Raw genomic sequence first — 22,350 nt, 5'->3', positions numbered from 1 at the left:
TTTACCCGGAAGGCATAGATAGATAGTTTAACTGTCAACAAGTTTTACATGTTTCCTTAGGTGGGACCAGTAGTATAATCAAAAAACATGTTTCCGTACTAATTTGTTTAAAATGACAACAATAAATTAGTTACATCTGTGTAAATTAGAAGCAGAAGCTACTGACATGCCTTGACATATAGCATTTAACAAACTTTCTGGGTAGTGCAGTGATGTTCTGCATGAAAACTGCAATAAATGGATTGGTGGATTTCATCATTCATGTCATGCAGATAAACTTGGTAATAAATAAAGTATACAAGCTTTCACTTGAGTATAGATAGATATTTAATAGAAAAACAGACGCAAAGCATTATACAAGCCAAACACTTGAACTAAGAAAGTGGTTAACTACGACATTAAAGAGTTATCCAATATTAAATAATAAAAACCACAATCAGAAAGCAGGAGGAACTATGTACAAACAAAATTTGTCAAAACAGGTTCAGTGTAACAAATTCTTAAATAAATGAGGCCCCTTTCTGGACTTAAGCTCAGAGGAAATTGTGAAATTAGAATGAGAAGAGAGAGGGGGGGTGGGGTGGGGGGGTGAAAGGGTAATAGGGTGGTCACTTTTTTTTTATGTTGCAATTTGGTGAGGTGGGGTCTGGCCACATATCGGTATGGGGGAGTATAGTAATACAAGCTATGAAAACTCATATTTCACATGCCTAGCCTACAAACTATTACAAACGCTACCCGTTAGTGCAAGATGTTATATGACAGAGCATCAGGGAACAAGAGACTGAGAGACCAGCATGTACCGATGCTTCCACTGACGACCTCTCAGCTCACCCCGTTCTCTACATAAGTAGTAATCTCATCAACTTTCCTGTTCTGTTCTTTCATCATTAATCTCCCCCTACATCATTTTCTGTCCACTTGACAGTTTCAAACACCCACACTAGCATACTACCATGCATAACTGCAGCCCTATTCAAGCCTCACTTAGTTGCCCACGGGTGTCGCAGTGTGATGTGTTGTGAGCTTGTCGATCTGCTATTTTCGGTGTGCAACACCCATGCACAACTAAGCTTAATCAGACTTAACCCCTATATAGAATGTATAAACTACAACTACATGGACTTCTTTGCTAGGATATGCTAGAATGGGAGCAGAAACGTGACCGTTTCATCCATGACTAGGCCACTGTGCTGGTCTTGCTACGACGGTTGCGGACTTCCTCCATCAGGTCCTTGAGGTACTGGATCTCTCGGCTGATGGACTCGGCCTTATCCCGCAGCACGTCGTTTTTCTTCTCCAGCTCAGTGCACTCTGAAACCAGCACTTCCTGCTCCACCCGCTTCTTTTGCCGGTAGCGGGTGGCCGCTGTCTTGTTCTGCTCCATCTTCTTAATTTTCTTCTCGACCTTGGGCGCGCCCGACACAGATTTGACCCGTGGGGCTTTGGGACTGGGGGAGGTGAGCTCCGGCTTGGAGTAGGGCTTGGTTCTGGAAGAACCGGCTGCTGAGGGAGAGGTGGCAGAATTAGGAGGAGTAGAGTGGATCTGTGGAGGTGAACTGGGTATAGACTCGATGCCAGAATCACTGTCGCAATCATTGGATGCGGGAGAGGTTTTGTTGGCCGACTCGGGGAGAGGGACAAGGGTGGATTCATCTTTAGGGGTGAGGACCACCACAAAGTGGGTGGTTGTGGGGAGAGCGATCACGATGGGAGTGGCGGTCTGAACATTTCCACTAGAATCTGGGATGACGGTGATGGTTGAGGTGGCTTTCCCTGCATCCAGGACATCCACTTCACTCCCCAGCTCCAAGTCCAACGTGTAGACAGGAGAGTGGGGAGACAGAGGAGGAGCCGGTGAGGAAGGCTCTGACTTCACAACAACGTCCTGCTCGGGAGCCACCCCTTGCTGCTTTACCTCAGCTCCAACAGCGTGAGGGAACTCCAGGGGGAGGTCGGGCAGTGACATACCCAGACCCAGGGAATCATGTGAGGCAGGGATGGATGCATCGAAGGTGTCTAGTTCCAGATCCATGTGGGAGTTGAGGGAAGCCAGGAGTTCCTCGGAAGAGCTGGGGGGCTCATCTGAGGCACAGGAGCCGATGAGAGAATCCAAGTCGAAGTCGCTCAGATCAATTTTCTCGGTCATCCATTCCATGCCCGTGAACGCATCCTCTGATGACAAAGAGAGGCAACACAGAGAACATTACTTACTGTAGTTGGAGAATCACATGCTACAGGGATAAACAGGAGATGAATATCATGTATCGTGATGACTACTCAGATATTAACAGTATCACATTTGTATTACTCGTTATTGAATAGCTAACCTAAAACACAGAATATAAGATTTCAGGTACCAGTTATTGTTTCGAGTATTTCTCGGAAGACCTTCAAAACAGATCGTATATCTAGGTCTGCTGGAAAGCCTTTGGCTTTCAAACTTTGACATGTGTTGTACAGTTAAGCTACCGCTTACATAATAATAGGTCCAATACTGATGAACGAGGATAGTTCATAAGAAGCCCCCTGGGGAATTGTGAGATAACACATTTTACAGAACCTGTCTAAACTAGTATATTACTCCATCATTGTAATGTGAGGTGTGGCTCCCATGTGTAATGTCATTGCATGCCAGTGTAAACCACGGAATCACCACACACCAGTCGTCTAACCTGAAATGCTGGGGAACGGTTTAAAATGCCTTGAACAGCCTTTCAGGTCTCTGTATCACCAGTTTCAAGACCTGTATTTTTTTTACACATTAATTGTTTTACAACTGATTGAAATACATTTTCCATTCATCCAGACCCATGTAAAGGTGTGGAAAAAGATGGTGCATTGTGGCATGTTCTTTGAGACCCAACCCTAGCCTGCAAGTAATTACCATTAATTAAAATGCCTTTCAAAGAGCAGTGTGAGTGTGCCACCCTACAAACATTTTATGGTTCTCTCCCCCCTCGTTACTAAATTGAAATTGACGACACACTTTCGGTTTATGTGCTCCCTAGTAAATTTCTATTTTCATGATGTCTCCCCGCTTCATTTCAATATGTGAAAGTATATAAACTCTAAACTCTCACCTTTGCCATTGTCTGCTCTGACGTCAGCATCAAGCAGGTCACTGGCACCAAACCAGGGGAAGGACAGGGAGTCCTCCCTGGCCTTGGTTCCCACGAACAAGGGATAGGTGGGAGGGGGAGGAGAGGGTGGTGGGGAGGAAAAAGAGACAGGGGAGGAGGCATAGGAGGAAAAAGAGTGGGAAGGCGAAGATGCCGCCCTCCCTTCTATGAAGGAGGGGGGAGAGAGAGCTTCCTCTTCATCTTGGTCCAGAAGGGGCCCCATGGGGTCAGCCATCAGAAATGAGGGCCCTGTGGCGGAACAAAATGACAGTTTGGAACACGGACTAAAGACATCAAGCCCCACACATCAAGATGTCATGCTCCTGCGACAATTTAAGTCATAATGGCCTACAGCCATTTACTTTGTTTTATTGGTCTTGATCACAACCCAAATGAAAAACTGATTTCTAGATTCTGATTTCTGATTTTCCAAAACTTAGGTGGATAACAGTATGAACTTCACAATTGACATAGTTCACCTAACAACTAGATCCTTAACCCATTAAGACCTGAGGCGATTCTTTAAAATGTTTTCTAAATCCGTTTAGAAAACAGTTTTGATAAAAAAAAAAAAAAAAGTTCACGATTTTTCAAAAATAGCAGATCTACAAGCTCATCCTCTATGAACTTGTATATCTGCTATTTGAATAGCCAAAGAAATCTAAAGTGACACAGATGCGTTCCAGGTCTTAATGGGTTAAAATCTAGGTGTTTTTTTCACCTGCCACTGTTTAACCCAACTTCCTATCCATTTTGAATATTACGTGTAGTGCTGGACATTTCACTTGTAATACCAACCTAAGAACAGGGCCCCCACGTCCTCCAAAGCTAGTTGGGAGCTCAGAGTCATGGCTGCTGCTGGTCAGTGGTCGTTGTGAATGGGTCAATAAAAACAATGGAGTGTCTGGTAACGTTATCGAGTCTGGTTCGGTCCTGCTGTCGATGGCAGCAAAGCTGAGGGTGGATGCCGGGAGAGACCTGCATGGAAAAGAGTGGATAATGTGGAAGGCAGGTCAATCGTGATGAAAAATTAGGCCCATTATTAACCTACATGTTTATATACATGGACAATTAGAATTTTAGCTATATATGAGAACATTGGTTTAGAACAGTGGTTCTCAAAAATGGCAGATATACAAGCTCACAGGGCATCACTTCATGCCGCACTGAGAGCTTGTACATCTGGTATTTTTTAAATCTTGACAGTGTTGAATAATCTGAATAATTTGAATCTTTTGTTCTGGGAGTCCCTGGCACAAAACATTTTCAGATGGGGGTCCATGGCCAAATAGTACATATCATTTTTGGGGCCCTTGTCACAAAAACGTTTGCAAACCACTGATTTGGAAGGCATTTGTAGAATCGGCCTACGGTCTAATGGGTTAAGGGATAAACATTGTTATCATTAGCACAAAACACAAATATGACATTTAAATCATTCGACGGTGTAGTGCCACAGGTATAAAGATATTTGAAAAATATATTTTCATAAGATAATCTTGTCAACTCTGCATAACTATTTGTCATCTAGTTTACACTTGGCTGACATTTCGCAGTGATACAAATTAATCATGACAGTGACAACACTAAGAGAGAAGTGTGAACGGTATGTGTGTACTTTCCCTATGACTAGTTATTAGTGTGTGTTTAGTGGGGGCTATTTCCATCTGATCCCTTCAATGGAAAGGCTAACAGCGTTGATGATGGGAAACGCTCCTCCTCCACCGGGGCATAACATCTCCTAATTTGGTCATGGTTTGGTCGGTAACTCCGCCTCCCTACTGAGTCACCATGGAGACAGGCGAACTGCCTTTTTACCGCCGGTCTGAGCAGAGGGGGGCGGAGGCAAATATTGTACTTTTACTCCTCTACAATTAACTTTAGTTACTAGTTACTTTGCAGATATAAATTATTACATTATAAAACATACATTAACCACTTTAGCCCTATTATATACCTAGGCTATTTGAAAATAGCAGATCTACAAGCTTTAATTCTTTTTGGATTGTTTTTTATTTTTAACCAAGACAACAGAACAAACACCAACGGATAGCTTGTATATATGCTGTTTTCACCTATTATACCTAGGCTATTTGAAAATAGCAGATCTACAAGCTTTAATTATTTTTGGATGGTTTGTTATTTTATTTTTAACCAGACAACGGAACAAACACCAACGGATAGCTTGTAGATATGCTATTTTCAAACATTTTAGTTATTACTTTGATACTTTAAGTTAATTTATAACCCCCGCTCTCCGCCCCCCCCTGCTCAGACCGGCGGTAAAAAGGCAGTTTGCTGGAGACAGGGGAGAGGCCGGGGGTGGCCAACCGCCATTTTCACAACACAGAGAGCCATCTGTCACGGTCAGTGTTGCCATGTCCGCTTATTATAAGCGACTTTGGGCTACTTTTTCTATAAAGTTGCTTGTTAGAGTTGGTAGCTGCGGGTTGTGATTTTTTGGGTCCGGTTGTGATTTTTCTTAAGTATAGTTGCTTTAAAAAAGTGGATCTTAAACATGTTCATGTCAAGGACCCCCAAATTAATATGCATTTGTCCACAGACCGCCCCCTTCCGAAAATATTTTGTGCCAGAGTCGGATAGAGCCCCATACAAGATTTACGTTGCGTTAAAATGTTTCAGAGATGTTCCAAAATTACTTAATTTATTTCTACAAGATTATTTGTCTTTAATTTATTTAAATTGCTGTACCCTAGTCACTTCGTTTGGGCTCGTTTTCTTAGACCTGGTTGCTTATTTCTCTCGCACTATCTGTCAACACTGGCTGTGGTGGGAGGGTATTGAAACCCGCCGCCGGGACACTACGCGCCATTTTGAATGCCACGTTGTCAACACACTAATATGAATATAAGTTGACGTTTTATGTTTTAAACACCTTTGATTAATGCTCTGTTGCACCGGGCATGACATGTATAACTCATAATGACACATTTTACTGTGGCAATGTTAGCATTCACTGAAACAGTGAGGGGACACGGATGTCCCATCAACCAGACGGACTAGACGCCGGGTGCCACATTTCGTCGTACGACAGCGTAGCGCGTGTAAAAATAGCCGCTCTACAAGCTCTCGATGCTTTGCATCCCGACGCGCTGTGAGCTTGAAGATCGGCTATTTTCGATGCGTGGCACGGTACCGCCCTACTATGTCATATAAATAAACAAACCACTTCTAGACAATTACAGGTTGAAGTAACGTTAAATGTGTCTGGTTGTGTATGTTTTTTGTATGTACATTGTCTTGTGTGTAGGTCTGAGTCTGTTGGAGTCTTGTCTGAAAAACTCAAAATTGAAAATAAAACAACAAAGTAGCGTTAAAACTAGCCCCCAAAAAGCGCAAACACGACCTTTAATCACAATATAACAACCCACGCGGCCCGTGCATAAGAACTACTGTCCGTTATGTTGTTATGTTGCATGACATGAAACCACAACGCCCGGCGTCCACGATGCAATCGATTTGTTAACTACTAAACTAATCACAAAAATATTAAGCTAAATTGTACTTACGCCATTTTGCCTGAAAGAGCCAGTGCACTTAGCCGTTGCACTGCGAGGTTTCTGCCGCTGCGAGACGAGCCGCAAATTACACTGCCATTTTGAGCACTTTAGACTCGATGCAAAACAACACAAGCTTTTTCTAACGTGATGAGAACAGAGAATGCACTGGAGGGGTCACATGACTGCATTTATATATGACCACATCACCGACATGCGTATCCTTCCGCCTTTTCACATAGCATTCTTTCAAGCGGACTGCACTAACCGGCACTAGACATATAAAAAAGTAGACGCCTCCTCCGACAGTCGACTGCGGCGTTTGTGTCTGCGCGCGCCATGTTCGAAAGGGCAAGTCAGTTTGTTGGAAATTGCCAAACTCAAACTCCACACTCGAATTTGTGAAATGAATCGTATTTTACTGTAGTCAAATCAGGGCCCCAGAGACATGGTCAGTGATTGGACTGACAGAAATGCTTTGTGACTATTACTGTTACTTGGATTAGATGAAAGTATTTAAGTGTGAAAATATGCATTTTAGCGTTCATTTCCTGAAGATTAAAAAGCATTTATCTTATTAAATTGCATTTTCGAATTTGCCATATCATTTGATTTATGGCATCTATTCGCTTCCATATTTTAGATGTAACCACGTATGATCAATAACTCCATGTCTGGCATTTGTTACAAACGTAACCGCTTGAAAATCGGTTGAAAACTCAGAGAGTTGTGATGATTTTAATAGTGGAGAGACTGTCTGCTTCAATGGATATATAAATGCATTAAAAAGGCTCGGCTGCCACTTCCAATATGACGGCCGCGGATACAGGTCGCTCCAATGAACTGCAGCGGCCGATGGGGTATCTAGGTTTCTAATCTATCATATCTATGGCACTAATCCATGAAAACACGCGCACCCCAAAACACTCCGCGTAGTCTTGTCGCTGATTGGCCAGAAAGTCCTTGCAAAAAACTAGTTCTGGGGGAGGGAGTGGTATGTACACCATGCGAGTGATATGTAGGTCAAATGCAAAATGTAAACATTGGAGGATTGAAATAGTTTTGTGGCGTTTTACACCCGGCAATAACTGATGAAAGTTAGACTTGAGCTACCATAGGCTACTACACATTATTAAAAAATCATACTCATATCGTATTGTATATCGTAGGCCTATGGCATTTAATTGGTAATGGTAATCCAATTAAAGTCTATAAAAACACCAGGCTTTGGGGCTGACATTTTTCTATTTTATTTTATTATTAAATAAATAAAATCTCAGAGAGCTAAAGAAAAAAAAAACCCTAAAAAACATCGAGGTTTGACGCTACGGGTTAGATGAGACTGCCCTCTAGTGGCGAACATTAAAAAGGTTCTGTTCAGAGTTCCTTACCACTCAGGTCTTTGCTGAGGTGTAAGTTTAAAAGCTCAACTTTGCGCACATTTGTGGCGAGCAGACCCTCTGCAGCTAGTTTTGAATATATTCGAAAATCATACCAAAAATATGCTTTACAGTCAGGGAATATGATCAAAAATATTCCTAAGCAAGAAATGTCTTGGCAAGACATATTTGTAGCCTAATATTCCCTATACGATACACATTTTACTTTCTTCTAACAATCCATCTAGTTGCAGTGGTGGAAAGTACTCAAATTATTTACTTAAGTAAAATTACCAATTCTGCAAAATAGAAATACTTTGCTACAAGTAAAAATCCAGAATTCAAAATTTACTTGAGTAAAAGTACAAAAGTATTGGCATCAAAATGTACCAAAAGTAAAAGTACTAAAATGTTTGAAAATATCAGATCTACAAGTTCACAACGCGTAGTGATGCGACGCGTTGTGAGCTTGTAGATCGGCTATTTTCAAATAGCCTCTGTATAAAATAGGGCTAAAGTGGTTAATGTATGTTTCATAATATCATAATTTATATCTGAAAAGTAACTAGTAACTAAAGTTTTCAAATAATTGTAGTGGAGTAAAAGTACAATATTTGCCTCTGAGATGTAGTGGAGTAGAAGTAACAGTATTGGAAATTGGAAATACTCCAGTAAAGTACAAATACCTCAAAATTGTACTTAAGTACAGTACTTAAGTAAATGTACTTAGTTACTTTCCACCACTGTCTAGTTGCCAATACTTCCTAGTGCAATAATATGGGCAGAATAATTGTCTATCATTTCAAAATCAGCCGGCAGCAGAGAGCCACAGTGGTGGATGCCACCTGCTGTTACAATACCCATAAATAGTTGCAGTGTGTATTTTGACGGAGCCAAAAATAACGTTTAACTCTTTATGAGCAATGTGGCTGTATTTCTTTTTCAAAATGACATTGAATTCATTGCTGTGCACACTTTACCCTGATATTCCCATTGGAGAAAATCTGAGAATAGCATTAGTTGGACACGGCAGAAGAAATGTTATCACAAACTAAACTAAGGATTGTTCCTTTGTTATGTTTGAGAGAAAACCACATTCCTCCAAACCCACAAGTGGCAATTTTCTGCGTTGGATACCCAAATCAACAGAAATGGTGTCTAGATATGGTTTGTAGTGATATACAGGTATCTGAACTGTCCAGAACTTATTATATTCAAGCCATTAGATGGCAGTAGAGAGCCAAAATTGTTGATGCCAGCTGCCATTACAAACCCCAGAGGTCCAGTAGCGTGGGCAGAGAATGATTGCGGATTACAATACATCAAACACTGTTCAGATGAATTATATTTAATGGCAAAAATATAGGGTACTTATTTCCTTGGCCTACTGGCAGTGTGAAAAATAATGTTGTTATTCAAGTGGTTTGGCCACAGACTGCTTGACCCCCTAGATGCCAGGCCATAATTGATAGCGTGACCATGTCTTCAAGAATACACTTGATATGTTCAGATGCATATTATCCTAGTAAAGACAATAGTATTAAGACAATAGTTAGTGTACACCAGGGGTATCCAACTAGATTAGACAGGGGGCCAAAATTGTTAGATGCATTGAGGTCGGGGGCCACAGGCCTATAAACAAAAATAACCAAATGTTCATGGTTAACCGTTTAACCGGTAACTAAAAAGTAATTTGTAACCAGTTAATAGGTTAATATACATTTTTCATTTCATTGTTAGTGCAAATGCACTTTTTACCCCAACCTAAAGTTGTGGCTGGAGGCAGATGCACAGCCACCACAGAAACACAGGGAAATAAAGTACCATGCGCACTTCAAGAAGTTGAGAAGCCGACAGACCTGAAGGCTGAGGGATTTCCTTTTCAAAACGTTGTTTCACAGAATAACACCATGTTTTGCAGTAAAATTATGATCTGAATTCATATTTTTCTGCAAAAATCTTGCAATTTGATAACTGAGGCAATTATGTACTATGCATCATAATGCAGCATGGCAGAGCTACAGTAATAGCAATAAATTTCATACCTGACATAGTGGAGGATCGTCCCCAAATATGCTGGAATACAGTAGCTTCCAATAATTAATTAGGCTACATTGCACAAAAGTAGATCAAATCAATTAAGCATGTGCAACACATGTTGGGACTGGGAAATTAATTGATAGTTGATAACACCTTTAAAGGATCAAGTCATTTCGAAAAGACACAATCCTGAATAATCTGAGACCATTGTTAACAATTAGTCTGTATTAATCTTTATTACAATTTTCAACAGTCTCCCTTATATGTAATTTTGACGAAATCCTCAAATAACCTGTCAAAAACACAAAAAAGCTTTGCAAATAAACGGATGGCTTATCAGGATAATGAGCATATATGTTTCTAAATACTATGTGTTTCTTCTCCTCTATCTTCTTCATCTGTTAGAAAAGGTAATGGTCATAGTCATTCTGATTGGTATTGTAACGTTTGTTCTTTCAGTTTTTTCTACACGTGTCACATGTTGAATATATTATTTATCAATGAGATAATTAATATATTTAATGTGAGGACAAAAAGAGTGAAATCACCATTACTTCAATGCTGTGGGATATTGAGTCCTTTCAAATAAATTGAAAGTAAACAATGTTTTAAATTAGACATTCTCTCCAGGTACAGAATATCCATCACCTGATATACGTAGCTATGCAATTTCTAACAACTGTCTCTTCGAGTGCTGTGGTCCAAACAGCAGCCTAAAAGAAAAACAAATATGTCTTTCAACAGTCTGGTCCAAAAAAAAAAAACTTTGACCACTTTGAATTACTTGTTCCCACAAAGCACAATCCTGGTGTCTCCAATGGGCCTGTAATATCACTGAGGACATCTCATTTCTCATCCTCCACAGTCCTGCCAAAGTATTCCTTTTGGAACTGTTGAAACTCCTCCTCTGTGAACAAGGACTTGGGCTCTGGTGCCTTCTTGGTGGGAGCGTCTGGACGGCTCCTGGACTGCCTTCCAGAGTTGTGATTCAGGATCTAAGTGAGGACAGAGACCAAGTATTAGGGGTGCAACAGTTAATCCAACAAATTGAAAAAATATGCCAGAATATGGAGATTATAAATTCCACATGGCTCCAGACTGGCCTCCAAGTACTCTGGTATATGTAGAAAAAGTTACAGTGATCTTGACCTTTAAATCACCAAATTCTAATCAGTTCCTGAGGTATTGCATTCACAAGGTTGGGACGGATAGATGGAAGGACGGACGGATGGATAACCATTATACAAGATTACAGTTCAGTTCCAATTCAGCAAGCTGGGGCGTGAGTGGACATCCTCCAATCCTTACCTTCATGGTGTCAGAATCTCTTGCTTTAATGCCACTAGTTCCCAGGAAGTACTTTAGGTTTGCACTCATATGGCTCTTTTTCTGATGCTTCCTGAACTCCTCTGGGTGAAAGAAAAAAAAGGTCCATTATTTCCTCTCCTTTTTCCCCCTCTACACCATATCTCTCCTCTTACCTTTCCAACAAATCAACAACAACAACAATAGTATTGTAGTCAAGTGTCAAGTCAAGTCAACAATCAAAAAAGGTCCAGGGATGTATTTTACTCATATCATATGGTTACCATCCATAAATGGACACTGGAAAAGTGGTAATTTATCTAAAGAGGCCAAAAATACAAGCCTGACTACCAACTAGGGATGGGACGATATGAAAATTCTTGTCACGCTTGTTGCGACCGAAATAATTGCGAATATTATCGCGATAATCAAAATATGCTTAAAATGGCACTTTTGTTAACCATGACTTGAACCCCTGCATCCATAGTCTGGGGTGGAACATTTGCCAAAAAATGCAGATCTACAAGCTTGCGTTGCGACACGTTGTGAGCTTGTAGATCTGCTATTTTAGGCAAAGATATTTAGAGAGTGAAAAAAGTATCAAGTTTGTACTGTACAGGTGCGTTTTACCAATTCTCGAGGGAAGTGGTACTGGATGTGCAGTGTATGGAGGACAATTTCATTGTGAGCGTTTTTTTATCACAATAAACGATAATAATGATTATCGTCCCATCCCTATTCCCTACTACCAACCAATCATATAGAGAATCAAATGGGGAAAATTCCTTTATGACCTGGTTTGACCTCAGACTTACCTACAGCAGACTTGGTCCTCTTGTCTTTAACAGTAGCTTTGCTCTTGCCCGGACCCAGGCGACCCTGCAGCCGTTTGACCTGCTTTGTGATACCGTGTCTGTTGGTGCTGACCAGCTTCATGGCACCGGTCTTATTGGGAGTCTGCAGATGCTTCTTAGCATTAATTTTCTTTCTCTTGCTGACATCTGGCATATTGAAGAGAAAAAGTAAGAGGGAGATTTGTATTGTTTTTCTCTAAAACAAAAAATACACACATAAATTCTGGTTTTAAAGCTGCAATCCAGGGCGCTCGGGTGGCGCAGTGGTAAAGTAGCTTCCCACCACCACACGGAGTGGGTCAATCCACACATGTCCGTTCCGCGTCCGTTTCCGTTCGCCGGAAGTTCCATCCACTCCCATGTTAAAACGTACGGTCCCGTTTTTTTTTAACATGGGAGTGGATGGAACTTCCGGCGAACGGAACCGACTCGGAACGGACGCGGAACGGTCGCGAACGGAGATGTGTGGATTGACCCAGTGGGTACATACACACATGAGCGTCAACTTGACGCCCGGAAGTCGGAAGTCCCGTCCACTCCCATGTTATAGGAAAAAACGGACCGGAACTTCCGGTTTTTAACTTAACATGAGAGTGGAGCTGCAATCAGGATTCAAACCCAGATGTCCTGCATGAGGAACCTTTCTACAGCTCATTCAAGATCTAATCCTTGTTTGGACAGGGGAGAAATACTGTGCTTATGAGCTTCAGGCAGTACTACTAACCAGTAGGTGTCCTATTTGGGTATACATTTCTCAATGGAAGAGAAGGGAGACCACCTCCAATTAAGGATGCACGATTAATTGTTCATGATATCAGTATCGGCCGACATTTTCTTTACAAAATGTAACATTGGTCAAATCTGTGTCTGGAAAATAATGCAGATGTTTTATAATATTTATGTCTTGACGTGATACTGAAAAAGCCTTTTGTGATGATTGAAGGCTGCAGATTAAATCAGTATTTTGTGGGGAAGCTTTTAAAAGCTATCTGTAAAACAAATATAAGCAAACAAGTTGGAATTTTGGAAATGTTAAGTGCAAACAAAAATGTACGTCTTTACTATATTCAAGTTGTTTGAACTAATAGGTGCATCAATGGGCTTATTAAATGAGCCAGGCAATAGAATGCAGTTTCTCAGAAGTCTGCATCTGCACCCAGAATCACAGTTAATGTATAACAGTGTAAGGAAACCTTCATGGAAACGTGTACAGCTTAGACTTGTATTGCCCTAGAGGAATATACAGTATAAAATAATGTGAAAAACAGTACCTACATATGTTAGTTTGACATTCTCATAAACAAGATATTTTGGAAAACAGTTTTTGATTGATTTAATGCTTTTTTAACAGTTTGCAAATAGTACAGTGGTACGATTAAACAATGGTGCTAAAAGGATAACACGAAAAACCTAAGGGCTTGTTTCCATTGTGGTCCTGCGTAATCAATTCATCAAGACATTTAAAGACATACGATAAATACTACCTACAAGAAATAATCAACGCTAGTAGAAAACAGGGGGGTTGTTAAGCTTAGAAGACACATATCTCAAGTTATCCCTTATCTCTGTATCCGACTGTTGCCCTGCTACCTTTAACATAACGTTACAATAATCCTTCTAAGGATTATTAGAATAATAAAATAAGAACGAGCCAGCATGTTCGTACATTTGCTAAGGAGGACTCGGGACTGCTGCTCACGGCTAAGCTAACACATTTTGTCTAGAGAAAAATGATTACCTTTTTTTATGTCATCACTTAGCAATTCCAGTCCTCGTCTTATCATTGATGCCGACATTCTGCTGTGTTATTTACAACCGGGAATGTAATGTATATCATTTAATTACAGCAACGATAGTAATCAGCTTCTTTTACACATGCTTTCACACGCTCGCTCTACTACCAAGTACCCCGGGTGAGCGGTCAGTGTTGCCAGGGTTTGTGATAGAAATAAGAAACCAGGTCTATGAAAAGAAGCGAGCCTTGCGCCCTTTAAACATAATTACATTACGTTGTGACCTTAGATCTGCTATTTTCCAAAACATCTTGGAAGAACATTTTCAAAAAATCAAGAATATTAAACAAACAAAAAAAACGCAACCCGCAGCAACATTCAACAAGTGACTTTACAGAAAAATAAGCCTAAAGTCGCTTATAATAAGCGGACATGGCAACCATGCATGTGAGTCCATCAACATCCGGTGAGCAGTGCATCATTGAAACAAACCGGATACTGAACATTCTCCAACATACATAGTTCCACCCATTTATGGTTCCACCAATTCCAAGTTCCACACGGAGATCTTTGAACCAAATGATGATCTCAAATTAATACACTGCCCTCAGTGCCCCTGAACACACGACAACATACATTATGCGTAAACCTATGGTCAAATATTGTACTTTCACTCCACTACAATTATTTTAACACTTTAGTTACTAGTTGCTTTGTAGATTTTGAGTATTATTACAAAACATACAGTAACCACGAAATATCCGATCTAAGCTCACAACGTGGCACTCGCAAAGGGACGCATTGTGAGCTTGTAGATCTGCTATTTTCAAAAGTTTAATACATTTTATACATTTGAAACCTGTGAAATTGGACATTCTGCATGAATCTACTTTTGGTACTTAAAGTGCATTTTGATACCAACACTTATGTACTTTTACTCAAGCACATTTTGAATTCCAGACTAGTAACAAAGTATTTCTACATTGCAGTATGTTTATGTTAAAAATGTGAGTAGGCTACTTTTTCCACCACTGCCTTTAATAGGTTGGAAACGCCCCCATTGATAACAGTGAGTGAGCCGCCCACCTGGGAACAGACACACAGTTTAAAAGACGTGACTCAATCTCTCCTCCTGACCACCTCACTGCTGGACTATATCATCTCCTCCACTCTTGCTGCGGGGACCAGGACACCACCAGAGACTTTCAATAAGGCTAAACGCCTTCCTCCCTCACCAGTTGACCATGGCGCTTCAAACCAGATGCCTCGTTGCCTCAAAGTGGCTCTCTGAAGCCGTTAAGGGACAACAAGGGAAAATGCGCGTCTTGGACACTTCGTGGTATCTGCCCAAACTGCAGCGCAAAGCCAAGAGCGAGTTCAAGAAGAGGCACATTCCCGGTGCAGCGTTCTTTGACATAGACCAGTGCTGTGATCAAACATCTCCGTATGACCACATGCTGCCACCAGAGAACGTTTTTGCCGATTATGTCGGTAATTTGGGTATCGAAAGTGACACGCACGTCGTGGTGTACGACGCCAGCAAGTTCGGCGCGTTCTCTGCGCCCCGGGTGTGGTGGATGTTCCGGGTGTTCGGACACAGGTCCGTTTCGTTGCTGAACGGGGGGCTCAAACACTGGGAACTGGAGGGTCTACCGGTAAGCGACCGGTACGTCAGACCCACGCCGACCGAGTTCAGGGCCTCGCTGAACCGCTCTTGGATCAAGACCTACGAGGATGTCCTGGATAACGTGGAAACGAAGAGGTTTCAGTTGGTGGATGCGAGACCAATAGGCAGGTTCCGAGGTCTAGACCCCGAACCCAGAGACAGTGAGTAGTACGTCTGATGATGATGATGGAGGTTGTTGTTGTTGTTGTGATATAGGAGACTACTGTTCTAACTTCTATGAAGTGAAAAGGTGGTTTGCATGTGACTTGGTTACATTACCTGGTGAGGTGATTTCCTCTTTAGTGGAAGTTGGCTATAATATGATATTAAACGGTAATCATAATAGTATGGTTTTACAAAAGGCTTATTCTGGCTTACTCTTCATAATAATAATTTTCTAATCAAAGATTTCTAAGTTGGACATGGACAAGTCTTGCCATGGACACATTGATGACCCCTGGTAACTGGCTATTCATTTTGCTTATTAAGTCACATTTTGATATAGCCACAAACTAAAATGACTTTCCTGGGAGAGAGTAGTTATCCATCAATCCAGTGATTCCAGTCATGCAGAGCAGAGGACCCATTTGCTTTTCCCCCACACGACCAAAGTGCCTAACAACATTTGTAGCTCATGTTGACTTGACTAAATACTGCATGCTGTTTAGACGTGGAGCTAATCAATGACCTGATTAGGAGAGGTTAGATATTTATCTGTCTGCTAATAGACCCATGAGTTAGCTTGCTGTAATCAGCAAGGGAAACTCTTGTTTTGAGTTCCTTACATGTAGGCAGAGGACTGTTTACCCTGGGCAAACACATAAACCAGAGGCATACAAACACATAAGACAAGCAAGCACCATGCCTTTTGCACAGTCATTGAAGTGAATGCTCATTTGAACACATACACTGTATGCGTACATGCACGAACACACACACACACACACACACACACACACACACACACACACACACACACACACACACACACACACACACACACACACACACACACACACACACACACACACACACACAGGTTTCACATTGTAATGTGCTTTGGATGAAAAGGCGATATATAAATGCACCATTTACCATTTTACAGACACACACTCAAGGACAGTAGTGTGGGAGTTCAACTGAAGTGAGTTGAATTCAGATCTTTTTAAGTGTTCTTTGGGTGTGACTTGTTGATCTTTACAGGCAGTACAATGGAGATAAGGGACCTATAGTCTGTGTCTTATCTCATAACAAAGACTTTGTTCAGACATTCCCCCAACACGCATGCACACTCCACTTTCCCTCATCCAGTTTGTACAGCATGCAACTTTTAACAATATAGTTAAGTGCAATAATAATGTATCCCTCTTATTGGCGTAGAACTCTGCACATTTCCCATACACATATCTTGCAAATTTTGTTCCAGAATAACGATCTCCCGTTTTTGAAAAGGGTGAATTATTTTCCCTCAAGAAGATATATCGCAAATGAAAATTCAAACATATTCTGGTGTAGGCAGGCCAATATAAATCTTTTTCACTGTTGGCTGTATGTATTTCAACCACCTAAGGACATATAGAGCACTGTGTTTACTTAGTAGGTAGGGGAATAAGATCTGTCTTATATTTAGTGTTACGTGTACCTAATAGTTACTTGTTAAACAGCAGCAGGACCGCATAATGCTGTTAAGTACATAAACACAGACTATGTGGGTTCAAAGTATACTGTGTATAGTGTATACTATAGGGCTGCTGTTACAGATTTGTTACAGGTTACATATTATGCATTGAGGAGCTTCATCACTGTTGAGTGATGTTGAAAAACAAAACACAGAATTAATACAAAATGAAAACAAAAGTATATAGTGTGCACATCAAAAAAACAAGAGATCAGAAAACATTGTGTGTTGTTTTCTTTTATTTACCGATTATTTGACAAAGGCTGCAATAATTCAAAGCTAGTGTTTAATGATACACTTGTCCACCCGGCTCTCATTCACTTCAAAGCATTAGTTAGTTAGTTAGTTTCCATCACTGTTGGCTTCAATTTGCCACCCAGTGCCACCTAGAACGTACATACAACATAATCTGAGCTCTCTTCCTTTACGTAGCCTTGTTACAGCCCACTACCAGTATAACCAGAGACGTTGTCGGTGGCGTCTGTGCGGTATGGTGGCAAGATTTATAGACTGCCAAATGTATGTATCATTGTGTATTTGTTTGCCTTACGTTCAATCTCTCATTCATGCCTTGATGAGAGTTAGCAGAGTTAGCACCAATGTGGTAACTCGTGTTACCTGACTGCAGCTGTCCATCTTCTCCTAAAGTCAGCCTGTATCTTGAACACTTGTGTCTCCTTCTGTTGTCATGAAAAAGCTGATGTCATACATGGCCATTCTTAACTTAACCAATCAGCATGATTATTCTCGTGGTGTCACTTAGTGTAGCACATGTCCTTATATGACCATTTAAGACAGCTTCTCTGTGAATGAAAGGTGCCACACATGACACCTAAAGGAAGCCTGGGCCCAGGGGGTGCTATTGCCCTGCTGTTCTCTGACAACAGGCAGCCACATGGAGTTTCACCCATGGATGAGCACTGGTATAGCACACATGATTCATGCTGACATTTACTGGATGTGGGGAAGTGGAGTGTGCTGCATGCGTAAGATGAAAAAAGAACTCCAGCGCACAGACAGAAACACCAATGCAAATGCGCATTTGCATGTAGATGAAAGGGCCCAAACGTGTAGAAAAAGCAACATGTACAGTACATGTGGACAGGGCTTTAGTTTTAGTTAAATTTAATAACCCTGCAGCTGACCGCTCTTCCTCTCTTTTGATTCAACAGACACAGAACCTGGCCACATCCCCGGTTCTATCAGCCTGCCCTTCAACACCTTCCTGTCTCCATCAGGTCACTTCTTGCCCCAAGAGGAACTCAAGACTTTGTTTAGCCAGGCGGGGGTGGACCTTAGCCGTCCGATCTGCGTCTCCTGTGGCTCGGCAGTCACAGCAGGCCATGTGGCACTGACCGCACATGAGTGTGGACACCCAGACGTGTCGGTATACGATGGCGGGTGGTCAGAGTGGTACACCCGTGCCGTACCCGAGCACGTCATCTCTGAGGGACGAGGGAAACACATCACGGTTGGCTGATGAACACATGATTGGATAACATCAGACGAAAGCCGACTGCAAGCCGAAGAGAAAAGGATTATGTTGAATGAATCCATGTGTTTGATTATGGTCCTGGGAAAAGGGCACTACGATTTATTACTAAAGGCTTATTTCATGATTCAATCATGAATCAAAAAACACCACAGGATTGTTTTTTCACTCCAAACTAACTTCCCTGACAGAGGGTCTACAAATATGTGACAGAAAACAAATGTTTAAAATTAGCTGTAAATGTGTCAAATATGAATCTGTGGAATAAAAATGAGCTGTATTGTTATTTTCTTTTATTTATTATAAATATCCTTATTAATTTCAGGCAATTTTGAGTCAGAGCAGTTGGACATTTTTTCATTTTCTCCCCTTCCCCCATCCCTACCCGACATAATTTTCTTACTTTCTTTTCCAAAACAAAACAATACAAATAAAATCAAATAAAAAAATCCAGACAAACAAACATACATGTGATTAAATACATGATATCAAACTAGGTATAGAAAATGGGACGTGAGAGAAGAAATAAAAAGGAGCAGTATTGTTGAAAGCGTCTGTTCAACACAAGTCAAACTTCAATATATGGACATCTTTATTTGTAGGGGCACAAAACTGGTCAAAGAGCACAGTCCAATTTGTGCATTGAAGGGTAATGTACTTTCCACCTTGGCTCAGAAAGCTTTAGAATGAGCATTCAATCCTAGCTAGACACGGATACACAGCCTTTGAAAAAGCCTTCTCCAGACATGGGTGCCGATTTGAAAATGTTCACTGACTTTATCCTAGATTGATATTAATATACACATCCACTTCTAATTATATGGCCAAATAGAATCTCAAATGAGGAACTTTATAAGCAGACAGGCAGCGTGCATATGTCCCTTGAGATAAGGAGACGCCGGTTAAGATGGCTCGGTCATGTATTGAGGATGCCCAATGAAAGGCTACCCAAAGTTGCCTTGAGATGGACCCCGGTTGGGAAGAGAAAGAGGGGTAGACCAAAGATCACCTGGCGAAGGACAGTGATGATGGAGCTGAAGGAGATGGGTCTTTCCTGGGACGAAGCGCAGGCCAAAGCACGAGACAGGATTCAGTGGCAGTGTATGATTGCGGCCTTATGCCCCAACCGGGACGAAGAGGATAAGTAAGTAAGTACTTTTAACTATATAAATTATAATATATATGCAAAGATCATAGTATATTATAAGTATCATAGTTGTAATACATAAGGAATTATAATCACTGTTATTAATGCATTGTAGTGCGATTAAGTCATTTGTGCGTTCTTGCATAGATTTCAAGTAAGTGATATTTTTGGGTTAAAACAAAAAGGTTTTTGTTAAAGGGTTAAAGCTCTATATTCTGATAGTAATCATTGCTATAGAGTGTTTGTTCAGTAATAGGGGGGAGTTCTCTCTCCTGATTCGATAAAATTGGTATCCTGACCTGAAAAGTCTGTTAAATCAAGAACTGGAGGGACAGGGAGACCTCTGTTACTGAACTATCAGAATATAAAGCAATCTAACACTTGTTTTAACAAAAATACAAAAAATAACAAAAATATATATCATATACCCGACCTTTAACACTAGTTTTTCACTTTACTTAAGCTCCTAATGACCATTTATAGTGACTTGGGTATAATCACACTATAATGCATTATAACAGGGATTATAATGCAGTATAGACCTTCATAGTCAGTGTTACCGATATGCTTCATATTACAATAAAGAGGAGATATTCTGTTTTGGAACTGAACCTAGATAATGTTACCCTCAATTATTAGATTGGATTTGTCCATAAAGACTAAGGTTGTGATGTACAAAATCAAATGGACCCTGGTGTCACTGTAGAACGAAATGATGACCTAACTTTTACAAAGAATTTTACATAGGAAGTGAAAGTAAAAGTTATGTCATAAAAAGTTTTTGGATTATGGATATGGAAATGGAAAACAGATGTGCAGTAGTTGCCTGAGTGTGGTATATACAAAGGCAAAAAAAAACAGAGGGCAAAACTATGAATTATCCATACTAATAAAGAGATACAGTAATAATGTACACACAATATTATAAAAAAGTAAATGAGACACAATGATGATATCAAAGGGTCATACATTGTGGTGCTGTCTGTTCATTTAACTAAGCGTACAAATGGAACCCAACAGCCATAAGGGTCCATTTGTAGACTCTCAGAGTTACAAATGGATACATTGAAACTAAGGATTTTACATTACATCAGCTTTCTACCTTATCTAAGCTTAAAAGTTACTCCTAATGGATGCAAATAACCAATGTCTTGCACAAGAAATGCAACAACAAACATCTCCTCAAATGTTGATGGTCATAGCCATGGTGCCAACCTACAGTATATTTGTTTGGTGTTTGAGTGTGGTTGTGTTTTTGCCTGTGAGTGTGTGTCTGGTTTATCTGAAGCTATTCCTAATATCTCCCTGTGCATGAGGACCCCTTATGTGGTGTTTGGTGGAGATAAGGAATCCCACAGGGCCACCCATTACATATGCTCTAGGCTACAGTGTACATGAGGCCTTAACCCCTGACAAATATGAATATAATGTTTTGAAACATCTCGAGTTTAGGGTTGTCCACTTGAGGGCAGCAAAACATCAGACTAAGGCACAATCTAGATCTTGAGGATGCTAAATCATGTGAACATGTGAACATGTGAAGTGGTGTGCTTGGTCTTTCATCAGACCAAAACCTAATGACCAAAAAGTTGACATAGGAGAAATAATTATTCATTGCCAAACATTCTTTCTTCTGACATTTCTGGACATTAAACAATGTTACCATCATGCATGGTGATCCTATTAGGGAACTGTAAAATGTTGTTGTGTTGTCCATAAGGGGACATGAGGTGGACTGCCTCCAATGGTGTTTTCATTTAATATATTGAATCAGTTGAAACATTTTCCAACATAATAGACCAATTATTTGTTTACTAACATTTAGACTGGATGCACAGGTGATTGTTTCATGCTATCAATTCTCAACCTGTTGTTTCGGGGTCAACCCCCTCCTGTGTGTTGGCTAGTGAGGCGCGTCCAAGCGAGACCTGACAGAATGGGTTTCATTTCACTTCATTTGGAGCCAGTATGACGTTTGGAGCCAGTGTGACATTTAAGAGGTCTGTAGGAACAATACTAGTCTAAAAGGCCCTCTAGTGACCCCTTGAGGCTGAGTTGCTTCTCAGACCCAGACAGACCAAAGTGATTTGAACCATGAACAGTTAAATATTGCAAAACATATCAATTCCCAGCAATTTGTGCTAGTAGCACCGGACACACTCAGACTCACACAATCACAGACCTGAATCACAAGAAACAAGAATGGGGCAGATCTCTTTCTTTTCAATCTTCTCAATCTTTTCTGAAGTGAAAAAATGATAATGATGCTGTATTTAATAATCATGATGGTAAAATAAACTCAGATCTGTGGTTATTTCTACGTTAAAAGGGTCTGCCAGAAATAAGACAGGATGTTAAACCACAAGTGGGGAGGATGTCAGTGAGGTATAGCCTGTGTGTGTGTGTGTGTGTGTGT

General features: G+C 40.7%; 4 protein-coding genes across 4 annotated transcripts in view; 2 read left to right on the top strand and 2 right to left on the bottom strand.

Annotated features, from left to right (window-relative positions):
• Window positions 1-309: 309 nt before the first annotated feature.
• atf4a (activating transcription factor 4a) lies at window positions 310-6,813 on the bottom strand. Its single transcript, XM_084042203.1, has 4 exons — window positions 6,653-6,813; window positions 3,921-4,100; window positions 3,084-3,371; window positions 310-2,175 (listed from the first exon to the last, which is right to left on the bottom strand). Exons 2-4 carry the CDS (start codon window positions 3,970-3,972, stop codon window positions 1,181-1,183), a joined length of 1,335 nt encoding a protein of 444 aa, XP_083898329.1. The 5' UTR covers window positions 3,973-4,100; window positions 6,653-6,813; the 3' UTR covers window positions 310-1,180.
• Window positions 6,814-9,963: 3,150 nt separating this feature from the next.
• rps19bp1 (ribosomal protein S19 binding protein 1) lies at window positions 9,964-14,125 on the bottom strand. The gene is made up of 4 exons (XM_084083773.1): window positions 13,957-14,125; window positions 12,180-12,365; window positions 11,368-11,468; window positions 9,964-11,054 (listed from the first exon to the last, which is right to left on the bottom strand). The coding sequence occupies exons 1-4, from the start codon at window positions 14,012-14,014 to the stop codon at window positions 10,905-10,907; spliced, it is 495 nt and encodes a 164-aa protein (XP_083939899.1). The 5' UTR covers window positions 14,015-14,125; the 3' UTR covers window positions 9,964-10,904.
• A 946-nt stretch (window positions 14,126-15,071) lies between these two features.
• Window positions 15,072-19,295, top strand: LOC311063976 (3-mercaptopyruvate sulfurtransferase-like). The gene is made up of 2 exons (XM_084083630.1): window positions 15,072-15,778; window positions 18,468-19,295. Exons 1-2 carry the CDS (start codon window positions 15,196-15,198, stop codon window positions 18,773-18,775), a joined length of 891 nt encoding a protein of 296 aa, XP_083939756.1. The 5' UTR covers window positions 15,072-15,195; the 3' UTR covers window positions 18,776-19,295.
• Window positions 19,296-19,703: 408 nt separating this feature from the next.
• The window catches only part of LOC311035490 (uncharacterized protein), a 67,111-nt gene continuing 64,464 nt past the window's right edge, over window positions 19,704-22,350 (top strand). The window contains exon 1 of the mRNA XM_084043733.1: window positions 19,704-19,935. The gene's annotated coding sequence lies outside the window, so the exon portion shown is untranslated. The remainder of the gene's footprint in view (window positions 19,936-22,350) is intronic.

The sequence above is a fragment of the Gymnoscopelus microlampas genome (assembly GCF_963454915.1).
Source record: "Gymnoscopelus microlampas genome assembly, chromosome: 2".
In the NCBI taxonomy this organism is placed as follows: Eukaryota; Metazoa; Chordata; class Actinopteri; order Myctophiformes; family Myctophidae; genus Gymnoscopelus; species Gymnoscopelus microlampas.
This window is presented reverse-complemented; position numbering and strand designations above follow the sequence as displayed.

What these genes read in the sequence shown, in the direction of transcription:
- atf4a (XM_084042203.1), bottom strand. Translation starts at nt 3,972, where the DNA reads ATGACTCTGAGCTCCCAACTAGCTTTGGAGGACGTGGGGGCCCTGTTC. An exon ending in CGTGGGGGCCCTGTTCTTAG is followed by an intron (nt 3,372 to 3,920) that starts GTTGGTATTACA and finishes GTTCCGCCACAG; the next exon opens with GGCCCTCATTTCTGATGGCT. An exon ending in CAGAGCAGACAATGGCAAAG is followed by an intron (nt 2,176 to 3,083) that starts GTGAGAGTTTAG and finishes CTTTGTCATCAG; the next exon opens with AGGATGCGTTCACGGGCATG.
- rps19bp1 (XM_084083773.1), bottom strand. Translation starts at nt 14,014, where the DNA reads ATGTCGGCATCAATGATAAGACGAGGACTGGAATTGCTAAGTGATGAC. An exon ending in AAGTGATGACATAAAAAAAG is followed by an intron (nt 12,366 to 13,956) that starts GTAATCATTTTT and finishes TCAATATGCCAG; the next exon opens with ATGTCAGCAAGAGAAAGAAA. An exon ending in GAGATTCTGACACCATGAAG is followed by an intron (nt 11,055 to 11,367) that starts GTAAGGATTGGA and finishes GTCCTCACTTAG; the next exon opens with ATCCTGAATCACAACTCTGG.
- LOC311063976 (XM_084083630.1), top strand. Translation starts at nt 15,196, where the DNA reads ATGGCGCTTCAAACCAGATGCCTCGTTGCCTCAAAGTGGCTCTCTGAA. An exon ending in AGACCCCGAACCCAGAGACA is followed by an intron (nt 15,779 to 18,467) that starts GTGAGTAGTACG and finishes TTGATTCAACAG; the next exon opens with ACACAGAACCTGGCCACATC.